Genomic DNA, 12,760 nt, shown 5'->3' with positions numbered 1-12,760 from the left:
AATGGTCTTTTCGATCCAAGCCTGCTAGGTGCAAAGAGAGACTTAACTGTTGCAGCAAAGTGCCTTTTCATAGAACAAACTAAGCAGTGGAGAACAGCTAAAAATGCAAAAGGCTACAGTTATTCAGGCTGCAGCACTCCTTCTCCACAAGACCTTGTTTCTGTCTAATGTTTTATGAAAAAGTACACTGCAGCAAAACTTTCAAGAAAATATAACCCAGCAGTAAGAAAAGTTGAGGCTATCTAAACACAACACCTGCAGGTTCAATTCCAGGCTCTATTTCAACAACATCTTATTCACAGCATGACAATACATCTTGCCTCGTTTGAAGCATACGCCTTCATTGCTAACCACAAACTAACTTGACAAGAACAGACTATGCAAACTAAACATTCTACCACCATTTTTTGAAAGTTCATATCATAATTATCACTTTTTCCACTCCAAGGAAGCCAGAGACCACAACTATTTTCCATCTTGTCTGCATGCGGACAGGTGCAAAATCCAGAATGGATGGTAGCAAGCGAGAGCAACTTGAGCATTATTTAAGTTTATACGAGACTATCTTTTTCAGAACATTTTATTTTAATGTGGCATTAGCCAATTATGGGATTAATTCAGAACAGCTGACAGGATAAACGGCCAAGGCCATGTGTGTGCCATAATCAAGACTATGCAAACATCTTTTTCCCCCCTCTTGATTTGTAAGATTTTAAGATTGCCCCAGAACACAAATCTTTCGATGCCACTTGGTGCTTGCTCACAGTGCCAGTAATACAACACCATCCTTACAATCGCAAACTAACCAAACATGTCACAGGAAATGGAAACTGCTCTTCATACAGAATGCACAATTTGTATCACATACCAAGGTTTCATGCAGCCCAAATGACAGGCATTTCATTGCTCAGTGAAGATAAACCAAACAAAACATTTGCAGAAAGTATATTGAAAGGCCAATGGGCAGGTGTTAGAAGATCAAAATCAGGCATCCCCAAACTGCGGCCCTCCAGATGTTTTGGCCTACAACTCCCATGATCCCTAGCTAACAGGACCAGTGGTCGGGGAGAATGGGAGGGCCGAAGTTTTGGGATGCCTGATCAAAATCCTAGTATCTTCCCTCCCCGAAATGGGCAATCGAAATTTTCTAAAGCACATGACTAAAGATTCTAGATACTGCAATGTGAAATTAAGGCATTTAATATTTAATCAAAGCTGGCACATGTTAGATGGTAAAATATCGCCAGAGATCAATGGTGTTCCATCAATTCCAAGCGCCTTTTGCTATGGATCAGGGGTCAGCAAGGTTTACCTCACCTGGGCTGGTTCACTCCTGCGGAGATCGCTCCATGAGCCGGATCACGTCTGTGCAGACACGATTTCCGGCGCCACGGAAGCGAGTCCCTGCTCCATGCCGGTTTAGCGCAGTGCGTGGGGACTCGCCGAGTGGGCGGCTCGGTTCAGGGGCAGCTCATGGGCCGTTTAAACGACCCCTGTGGGCTGCTTGTGGACCATGGACCACAGGTTGCCGACCTCCCTGCCATGGATGGTCTAAAATTTCCATACAAAAGACTGTGGAAAACAGCAGGGAAGGAGAACAAATATTACAGCTGGCTTTAAAAGGGCGTAAGGTTTCAGGACTACATGCAAGGCCCATGCAGCCAGGAAACAGGCATAGGCCAGCCTTGTAAATAAGCCCACAGAAGTATTAGCCTGCAAAAAGCCCCTCCCACCTTCTTACCAAAGATGGGAAAGTGCCAACTAGGATTTGGGAAGGAAATGGGGGGTGGGGGCTATAGGTCCTTGTCAGAGCCTTCATGCCTCCTTCTCAAAGCCCAGGGTCTCGCTTGCTTGGCGTTGGGAAGGCAGCATGAGGGAGGGAGGGAGGGAGGGAGGGAGGGAGGGAGGGTGTTAAATGCTGCCGAGGGCAGCTAGAAAAGGCCTTGAGGGCCACATGCATCCGCCAGGCTGCTTGTTGGACTGCCCTGGCTTAGGGTGAGAGCTAGATCCAGGCTATGGAAAGAGCATGGAAAAAACTATGGAATCAGGAGTGAGGAAAAGTGACAAAGAAGGCTAACAGCAGGTACCTTTATGTATAGCAGAGAGAAGAAGGAAAGGTCCAAAAATTCATTTCTTCAAGTAAGCCCATTATCACTCCTACAGAGCTGTGCTTGACTAAACGTTTTAGAAAGGTATACTAGAAACAGATCTCTCAGGATGCCTCTGGAGGACGCACAACATTGTTTAAGGGAACATTTATTATGTTCACTCTCTCTCTTTACAACATCTCTGTAGGTAAATAATAGCTCCTACAATTTTGAGAAAGGCATGCAGAGGTTTCGGGTGAACAAAGCAAAGCAACTTCCTCAAGGTCACATAGGGAGTTTCTGCAGACTCAGTATGCCAGCCCGTTGCCAACCACAAGGCTACCTTTAAAAAGAAAGAAAGAAAATACCTGTCTGGTGAGCCTAATGCTGATGAGACTAACCGCTTACCCATTTATACAGCTTTGACCTTCTGCTTGTTTTTAGATTCAGAATCTGCTTGCTTGCTGCATCAACCTGCCACTCTCAGATAGCAGCCCATGTAGCACTTGTCACCTATCCTTTTCACTTATTCCATGCCATAGAGCAGTGGTGTCCAAACTTTTTTCAAAGAGGGCCAGATTTGGTGAAGTGAAGGGCCGTGAGGGGCGACCAAAGTTGTTGACCTTTTTTGAGAGTTTTGCTATCCATTATAGCAGTGTTTCCCAACCTTGTGCCTCCAGATGTTTTGTGACTACAATTCTCATCATTCCTGACCACTGGTCTTGCTAGCTAGGGATGATGGGAGTTGTAGTCCAAAAACAGCTGGAGGCACAAGGTTGGGAAACACTGCATTATAGGCTCAGAGGCAGATCCTCAAGCTTTTGGTGCAACAGTATCACCTCCCCAAATCCCACACTTCTCCCCATACCATAAAAAGCTCTCTGTCCTACAGCATCCTGCTAGGTTACGGGGTCCTTCCTCATGAGTCAAGGCCGTGAGATACGCAGCCAGTTTCTCATGCCTGTTTTGTATTACAGTTTCCAACTAGCTGGGACGTGTGGGCAAAACTCACAGGAATCATTACTCATATGTCATTTATGAGTGCCCCTGGCCCGTGTCTGGGATGAGAGGATTGCCTGGGCACCTCCCTGAGCAGGATAGAAACAGACAGTATGCTCAGACGCCAGAACGGCAGGAAAGTTAATTTAATGCACTCATTGCACAATGGTCATAAAAGTCTTCAAGTTTACAAAAGGAAGCCAAGCATCACTGCAGAAGTCCATTCCTTGCTCCCTTTTTATCTAGGGTTTTATAATCTTCAAAGACATCCATATCAAGATTATACTATGCATGAAACACTGAACATATCTAATCAATATGATGGGGAATAGGAAGGCCCATATCAGCAAAAATAAGTCTAAAACTAATTACAATCCAAGTCCTGATGGCTGTCAAAGGAAGTCACAACTTCTTCAGTGAGCTTATTGGTCTAGGATCAATGAGGCGTTTTACATCTAGCACAATAATACTGAGTCTCATATTGAGCAAGTGTATGAAGCATTTTCTTTAACTACCCATCCAGTTTTGAAACAAAACTTTTAGAAAGAAAAGCTACCAGGCTAGCTTTAATACAATGCACCTGGTACATGAAAACCAAAATAACTAGGCTGGTTGAAAACGTATGAACCTTGTTTTACCTCTGAGACAGTTTCTAACAGTAGCTAGGAAACACAGCGTTGAAAAACGCAGCACAAGCCTTGCATGTAAGTTTGAGAAGTTTAAAATACAGTTTGCACTTCAGATAAAATCCCATTTACAGACAAACAGGGCACATTCTATGTTTAGATGGAACAATACTGGCATCCAGTGGCCACTGCAATTATTCAGACAGAGCTGACTGTTTATTGAAATATGCACCGTACTGACTCCATTAACAAGAAATGATATTAGATCATAGCACACACCCATTTTGTATATTCCTTCTTTTAAATGTGATGCAGCTTACCTGGTAAAGCAGTGATGAAATCCCTTTGCAACATAGGCTTTAGGTAAGAATTAATATGTCCATGCTGATAATGACACATTCGTGAAATAAGGTGTTCCACAAATTCAACCTGATCCGATTCAGACCACTGGTCAAAATATTTAATACACAAGTCTTTTTCCTTTTCGTAGTTTCCTTCAGATGGTCGTTTCCTTGAGACTATCACAGATGAAGTTCCATTGCTTATCTGTTTTTTAAGAATACAAAATTAAACCATATCAGCATTTCAAATTCCACTGTTTGGGAAAAAGGTGAGACATAACTAAAATTAATGACAACAACAACAAAAACAACAAAATAGCTATTGGAAAACCTTTTTTGCACTCTGGACCAGAATTTTCCCATCAAATATTAGTCTGCACACATTTGGTACATTCTTTTGACATTTCATTTCCAATGTGGGTACTATTATGGATTTCAGCATCTGAATTACTGTCAGTGGATCTCCCCCCTGCCCTGTAAAGGAATAAGTTGTGCACATCATTCCAGCAGTTGTTTATGATCAGTTTATTGAAAAAAACAATACTTTTGATTGACGTTTGTATACACAGGGATAATGACAAACTAGCTAGTTAAGTGGCTAGATAAAGATAAGCTTGCTGTCTTTAAGATGTACAGCACGAACAAGGCACAAGAGTTTTGACAACAGCTTGATCCAGTTTCATAAACTGAAACTGTTGCAAGAGCTACAGTCTGACATAACGAGTGTGGTTTCACGTAAAGCCAACCTGAACAAATTGGGTGAGCTACTAAATCAAATATCTAAGTGCATTTGGAAATTGCACCAGGCCAGGCACCTATCCTAACTAGACTGTATTCTGTGAAAAATGTTCTAATCTCTACAAATTGTCCACAAAATAAAGTAAGATCCAGCAAAGACAGGAGAGCTGTTAGGGTTATTTCCACAGGTATTAATCTTAGGACACTAAAAGCAGCATGTCAGCTATATTCCTAATCTCTGATGAGAATCTCAATCACTGCACTCACAGCACCACCTAGTGACTGCAAAAGGCAAAACAGATGCCCAGAATGTGTGAACAAGGAATCCCAAATTCATGATCCACAGAGAAAAAGATTAATTCACAGTACCATGTATAAAGGCACTAGACAAAGTCCATTAATTGTTGAAAACTCTGAAAACTTGGGCAATAGCCCACAGGGGGCCTCAGACATCAAGCAAGAACATTGACAGTCCACCTTAGAACTCAGAAAAAGCCTCCTGGAACTTATAAATATGAACCTTACAGCCGCTCCTTGACCCCTTATTCAAGGGTTGTTAAAAAGTAGAACAAACATTAGGGGAAACAGATAACATCCTTGTAATTTACATTTGCCTAGAATGAGTAGCAATTCCTGATATACATGCATGGATAACCAAGTGGCAAACTGAGCCTGCCACTTTTCCATAACCACACAGCAATATACTACATTTCTTGGCCAAGAAAATACAATCCATCAGCTTGCAGCTCTGAGTTGTATCCAACACTACCATTCCAGTTCTGCACAACAGAACTTCTTTCTCCTCTGGCACCCCCTGAACACACTCCAAAAATCTGCATGCAGGGAGAGGAAGAGAAAGCTCTGCAGCACAAGTGGAACAGTCCTTGTGCGTTGTTGCATACAACCCAAGGCCTTTGAGCCTTAAAGAGTTAGGGTGGTGTGTTAAAAGTGCAGTTGCTATAGCTCTGCACGCTCTGTGCTGTTCCGCTTTCCATCTTATAGCCAGAACAGCTAGTCTCACACAACCACTACTACACCCCTTCAAGCTCACCCAATGATAAATGCCAAGTGACAGTGGCATGTTGAATGTACCCATTTCCAAAACGGCTGCATTTGTAGCTGAGAAAAGTGCCATTTGAGATTAGGGAGCCCCAAGCAAAGAAAATAAGGATTTTGGCCAACAGAGCAGTGATGCTGTGATTATTAAAAGCTCCAGGAGCAAACCCTCCAAAAGTGAAGATGAAGCTTAAAAGTAATTATATTATCCATCTGCGATTCTGTAACTGTCACCTGTTGTAGACCACCAAAACCCCCAAAAGTTGAATTACTGTATTTTTTCGTGCATAAGACTAGGTTTTTTTCCTTAAAAATACAGTGGTACCTCTACTTACGAATAACTCTACTTACGAATGGAGCTCCGTCCGCCATCTTGGATGCGGTTTAGATAGGATTTTTTCTACTTATGAATTTTTTCCTCCCAATGCATTCCTATGGGATTCGACTTACAATTTTTTTCGACTTACAAATGTGCATTCGGAATGCATTAAATTCGTAAGTAGAGGTACCACTGTAATGTCCAAATTTGGGGGGCGTCTTATACATGGGGGCCATCTCCCCCCATTTTCTTAAATCAGAGCCGACAAAATAGGGGGCATCTTATACAGGAAGATATGGTATATCCAAGCCATAACTTCAAATTATTATTATTATTATTATTATTATTATTATTATTATTATTATTATTATATACCGCCCTATACCTGTAGATCTCAGGGTGGTTCACAACATGAAGCATTCCTGGAATGGAGATACAGCCCTGAATTTTGTCTGGTAGCTCTTGCATATGCCAACCTTAAGAGCATACCAATAGCATCTGAAGACACTATGGCTGGGGAAATGCCAAAGGTAATCCCAAAACAATAATAAAAGAAAAAGAAGAGAAAGGTGACATCAATTTGCTGCATTTTAAAGAAAATAATATATACTATTTAAAGAAATAGTATTTGGGGGAGGGATCAGGAAGAAAAGCAGAGAGGCCTACCTGCCACAGTGTGTTTTTCTTTGGAGACTCATCTTCATTCTGATCCTCCATTACTGATGTGTTCTAGGAAAAGAATACACATATAAACTAAATAGACATATAAACTGTATTTTCTTCTGCATTATTATGAAAATTTTACACCAATTTCAGAAAGCAAATTCAGAACACTATACCATCATACTCGTAGTTATAAGATACATGCAACAGTTGTGTTTCTAGATACTGATACCCAGCTATGTAGATTCACCATGAGCTATGTAGATTCACCATGAGCCCGCAACTTACACATATTTAATTTGTGTGCATTTAGCAATCTGCATGTGGCAAAAAATTAAAAGGGGGCCAGAAAGGAGGTAGGGTTCCAGGAAAAATGACTTTGGCAATCCCACCCACCACAGTTCTCAATGTGTTTTGACAATATGCGGTTTTTGGCTTTAGGCGCAACCCCCAAAATGTAACCCCCACGTAAGTTGCAGGCTTAGTGTTTTAGTAAACCAAAGAGTAAGAAAGTAAGAGAAATAGAATTTCTTTGATCACTTCTCATTTGGTTTTTTAGTTGAAACAGTCCGTTTTAGGCTTCAGTTTCTCATCTGAGAATAATGAAAAAAAATGTTAAGTGACGCACTTCCTTGTATGAAAACAAAGGTCTTTTAAAAAACTTTGAACCTATAATAAAAAGTTATTGAACTCTAAGCCTTTGTGTATATAGTACTACTTCCTTCCTACATATCAGATTCTTTGACCTATGCATATTTCAGGTAAGAAGATAAATGTAACTGTGAGTTGCATCCACTACTACTACCACCAGAGATGCACTCCATTATCTTTCAAGATAGACGAATGCCAACAATGACTGCAGTTCCAACTCATGAAGCAGGATTTCTCTTTCTACTCCTCATCGGTGAAGCCCTCTGCACCACCACCCACATCTTCTTTCAAGGGTCCTCCAACCCTCTAGAGCTGATTCTGGGGGCATGTGGCAGCGGGGGCTGTAGGGGAGAGGAGAAGCAGAAATCCTGCTGCGTGGGCAGGAATCTGTTGTGCCTTACCCAACAACACTGTCCCAAAGCCAGATTCTTCTCTCCCAGATCTCCTTCCCAGGCACTACTTTGCCAAAGATCTCCTCCCAACCATTGGCTATGAGATCTCATAATGCATTATTGCAGAGCAGCAGACCAATGATGGAAAGGCAATAGCAGGGTGCTAAGGGTGCCTGGGACGCAGGTGGCGCTGTGGGTTAAACCACTGAGTCTAGGGCTTGCCGATCAGAAGGTCAGCGGTTCGAATCCCTGCGACGGGGTGAGCTCCCGTTGCTCAGTCCCAGCTCCTGCCAACCTAGCAGTTCAAAAGCACATCAAAATGCAAGTAGATACCTACAGCGGGAAGGTAAACGACGTTTCCGTGCACTGCTCTGGTTCACCAGAAGCGGCTTTGTCATGCTGGCCACATGACCCGGAAGCTGTACGCCGGCTCCCTCGGCCAATAATGCAAGATGAGCGCAGCAACCCCAGAGTCGATCACGACTGGACCTAATGGTCAGGGGTCCCTTTACCTTTACCTTTACGGGTCAAACTACATGTGAAGTTAGTCATGTGCTTAAAACAAGTGTGCTTCTTTATTGTCTACATGTGTACAGTGGCCCACAGCACATGTTCTCCGCATGACTCACAAAATAAACAAACAAACCACAACATTGAAAATACAAAACAACAAAAGCTGCACCAAAACTGGTACTTTCTGGCAGATATACAATAAAACATGAGTCATAAACTGGGAAACTCAGATTTGAAAAAACACTCAAGTTGGAATATAAAGGTCCTCAGCTTGGACAGAAAAGATACTTAAACCTTTTTGGAGAAAAAGCAGCTGCAGGGCTGCAATCCAGAACATGCTCCTGACTGGGGTGCTCTGTTGGTTTTCTAATGAAAACCACTCATTCCTGACTGTTCTTTTGCTCCCCAAGAGTACTGTTTAATGCAAACAACACCTTTTGGGGCAAAAAGCAGTCAGGTTAGGAAGGGCGGAGGCTTCAGCAGAAAACTGGTGTGGGGCCTAATTTGAACCCTGTAGCTGCTTTTTCTTCAAAATAACAACAGCTAGGTTAAGCATAGGGGCGCGGGTGGCATTGTGGTCTAAACCACAGAACCTAGGGATTGCCAATCTGAAGGTTGGCAGTTCGAATCCCCGTAACGGGGTGAGCTCCCGTTGTTCGGTCCCAGCTCTTGCCAACCTAGCAGTTCGGTGGGAAGGTAAATGGCGTTTCCGTGCGCTGCTCTGGTTCTGGTTCGCCAGAAGTGGATTAGTCATGCTGGCCGCTGTCTGCAGACAAACGGCGGCTTCCTCAGCCTATAGAGTGAGATTAGCGCACAACCCTAGAGTCATCGGCGACTGGACCTAACGGTCAAGGGTACATTTACCTTTAGGTTAAGCATGCTTGATGAAACAAGACTAGCATCTTATGTAATTTGGCTGTAAGAGGGTTCCTTAAAGCCAAACCAGAATCACAGTCCCAAATGGAGATAACTTTCTGTGGAAGTGTTATGGTTGATTCCCCAACACATTTCTTCCTCTCATCAACAGTTGTGGGCTCTGTTCTTGCAACACCAGCAATCTACAGGAAATATTGGCCTATTTAGGAAAACCAGCTTTATAGGCACCCACTCAAAATTTACCACTCTGCCCAAATATAGCTTATGTGTATAGCCGACTATGTCCAAAAAGAAATAAATTATTCTGCTCCAAAGATAACCCACATTCTGCAAAAGGCGGCTCAATCATGAAAATAAAGCAACTTTTATTCTTTATTTACCCATCCATCTATTACTGCAATCTAAAAGGACACTGTTCCTTCCTTTGGGAGGAAGGGTGGAATAGAAATTTAATTTAAAAAGATAAATAAAAAGAGTGCATTATTTATTTGCCGTACTACCCAGAAGGGTATACCTGAGCTAAATCAATTAAGAGCAAAATGAAAGTACTCCACAGTTCTTTGGAAGAACTTTTCATCATACCAGGGCTTTTACGTTGACCCCTTCTGTTTCCATATGTTGAGATCAAGGTGTGTTTAAAGCACTGGTTCTTGGGGGGGAAATATTCTATGGCCCACACTTTCAGAATAAAAATTTGCTTGCACCACACTAGCCAAACCCTGGAACTATAATGTGCTAGCCAAACCCTGGAACTATAATGGATGTTAGGCATTGACATTCTGCAGAAAGCGGTGGGGGGTGTTCTGGCAGGCGCATAGAGTCCTTCCACACCCTCCCCAAACCTAGTTGGTGCTTTCCCAGCTTTGGGAAGGAAGTAGGAAGGCTCTAGGACCCTGCCAGAGCCTCATGCCTCCTACCCAAAGCCTTGCTTGACCAGTTTTGGGAAGACAGCATGAGGGCTTGGTGGGGGTGGGCATCAATTTTTGAGCTTGCTCTCCACACACACACCCTACACACCACATGCGCAAGACAAGGCAGTGTGCAGCCTGCAAGTTTCATGTCCAAATACTCTTGTGGCCCACTTGGTATGAAAAGTTGGGCTGCCCTGGTATACTGCAGGCTAGAGAGAATAAAAGAATCAGGCAAAACTGGTTAGAGAGACTGGGCGTTTATTCCATGTTGAGAGTAAAAAAGGAAATTATACATTTCCACAGCCTAAAGAATTATGGCTACAATGCACTGATTTATGCTCATTTAAAAAACTGTCTAAATACAAGCTTATGTTTTACTGAGATATTCATGATTGCTCTGTTTTGTTTTTAAGCATGGCTTTGCCTGGACTAGTTAAGCTTTTAAGGACAACAAGGAAGGTTCAATTACAGTAACACAGAAGACAATGGAAATGAGATTGGTTATAAAACTAGCTGTTTGTTCATTCATAAGGAAGCACTTTCCTGAAGAACACAATTGATGTGGAGAGGGGCACTGCTAAGGCAGAAGAGCATGGGAATAGTGAAGTACAGCACACACACACTTATACTGTAATTAATTTAAAAATAATTAAAATGTCAAACATGCTGTTATGTACAGAATTTTAAGGCATACAGTACAAATTTAAATGCCAGTCTTGCAAGCAATTATTTGGAGCCGTAAGGCCTGAACTCCTTGACTGCCTGACCCTCTTGCTCCAATGACCCTAGCTTTGCCTCCTTTCCTCCTCTTCCAAGTAAACTTCTCTATCCCCAAACTCCATGTCTCCCACACCCCACATGAATTCTGCTGAATAGGGCTTCTACATTGGACAGGACACCATATTGATTGCAAATATGGCTGACACCTCCCTTTCTAAGATACTAAGAGCTTCTGGCTCGTGGTCATGACAAAGAAAGTAACCAATCCCCACCATGCACATGTCCAGCGCAAGGGCAGTACATGATCCGGATGAATGCAGAGGTTTACTTTCCCTAAATGGGCCAGACTGCTCCCCCAAGAGTGCCCGCTAAGTGGGAACAAGACACATTCCCCACACTTAAGAGATATACGCTCCACAACTGGAAGGAAGAAATCCCAAGGCTGCCATTGTTTACATGTGAGGCTTTTCTGATTCCCTTCAGCATTTTAGCATGTGGCCCTTTAAGGCAAGGAGGGAGAAAACCGTACTGTATGATCAATACTGACGCAACACAACTTGGGGAAAAACACAGGGGCAACAGCCAGGAGACTGCATGCACATGAATCTATCCATACATCAAGGATGTAATTTTAAATCTCCCTAGGCCAGGCATGTCCAAAGTCCGTTTTGTGGTCCTAATGAGGCCCCCCGGCTGGTTTTATCCGGCCCCTGTGGCAGTTTAATCCTTTAAAAAAAGCTCAATAATTTTTTGGGGAAATGCCCCAAAAAGCTCAACAACTTCAATCCTAATCTGGCCCTCTTTGAAAAAAGTTTGGGCACCCCCCGGCATAGGCGATCTGACGAATGCCATTTGTAAGTCCATGGAATGCCACAAGAAATTATGAAATTCTTACTTTCTGTGGCCAGCACAGCACCAGCACCAGTTGATGTAACAAAAGGAAGTAAAAGGCATGAAGGCCTCTGGAAAGTGAAATAACGAAGGATCCTTGTCAAACTACCATGAAAAATATAGAAGTGAGAAAAGGGAAGCAAACCAAGGGTACTAACTATTCATATTTTGTGGTTAACAACAGAACTGTATAGTCTAAAAACTATTTAACACATTTGTGAATGTTAAGCATGTTTTCTATTAAATGTTTTATGTGACTAGCTACAGAGACCATCAGTTATTGTACTATCTTATGATAAGGAATACAACTGAAGAGTGGCATGGTATCTATGATTACCTCATCTAATCTAGAACTGGCTCAACTAAGCAGGGAAACCATATTATAGATTAAAATTTAACATGTCAAAATCAATAACCAGGCCTCAGTTAAGATCTACCATTTTCAGGTATCAATAAGCACCAATAAGCATACCTCCTCCAAACTAGTCTACCTGTAAAGAACAAGAGCTGGGATCCCGAGTCTACATACCAGGCCAAGGGCTCTCCTCAGATGGTGCATCCAAAGACTAAATTGAGAATATACTTCTCAAAATTTACCAGACACTCTATTTTCCTCCCTCCACTGACACCCACTATTTCTTGTTTTCTCTGCACTTTCAATAGAAAATAAATCTTTCCTCACTTTGTCTTCTATCTAAATTTGCTCTGGATTATTTTCCTTTTCTCTCCAAACCTCTGGCTCTGTATTCAAAGAACAGCCACCTAACTATTGCAAAAGTTACCATATTTTTCTGTGTATAAGATGCCCCCATGTATAAAATTCTGTTTGAAGCAAAAATTTAAAAATGAAATTTTCTTGAGTTGGTAAGCTTTTTGGGGGGGGGGGAGATTGCCCTTGAACATTTTCTGCAGAGATCACCCAAAGTTGTTAAGCTTTTTAGGGTGGAGTTGTTTGGCTTTTGTGGGAGATTTCACCG

General features: G+C 42.3%; 1 protein-coding gene across 11 annotated transcripts in view; it reads right to left on the bottom strand.

Annotated features, from left to right (window-relative positions):
- The window catches only part of FBXW11 (F-box and WD repeat domain containing 11), an 86,292-nt gene that overhangs the window by 29,628 nt on the left and 43,904 nt on the right, over nucleotides 1–12,760 (bottom strand). For all 11 annotated transcript variants that reach the window (XM_088665534.1, XM_088665537.1, XM_035110156.3 and 8 more), the window contains 2 exons: nucleotides 6,833–6,895; nucleotides 4,033–4,258 (listed from right to left, as the gene is read on the bottom strand). In XM_088665534.1, coding sequence (XP_088521660.1) covers nucleotides 4,033–4,258; nucleotides 6,833–6,895 — 289 coding nt within the window. The remainder of the gene's footprint in view (nucleotides 1–4,032; nucleotides 4,259–6,832; nucleotides 6,896–12,760) is intronic.

Source organism: Zootoca vivipara, chromosome 3, assembly GCF_965207765.1.
Source record: "Zootoca vivipara chromosome 3, rZooViv2.hap1.1, whole genome shotgun sequence".
NCBI lineage: Eukaryota > Metazoa > Chordata > Lepidosauria > Squamata > Lacertidae > Zootoca > Zootoca vivipara.
This window is presented reverse-complemented; position numbering and strand designations above follow the sequence as displayed.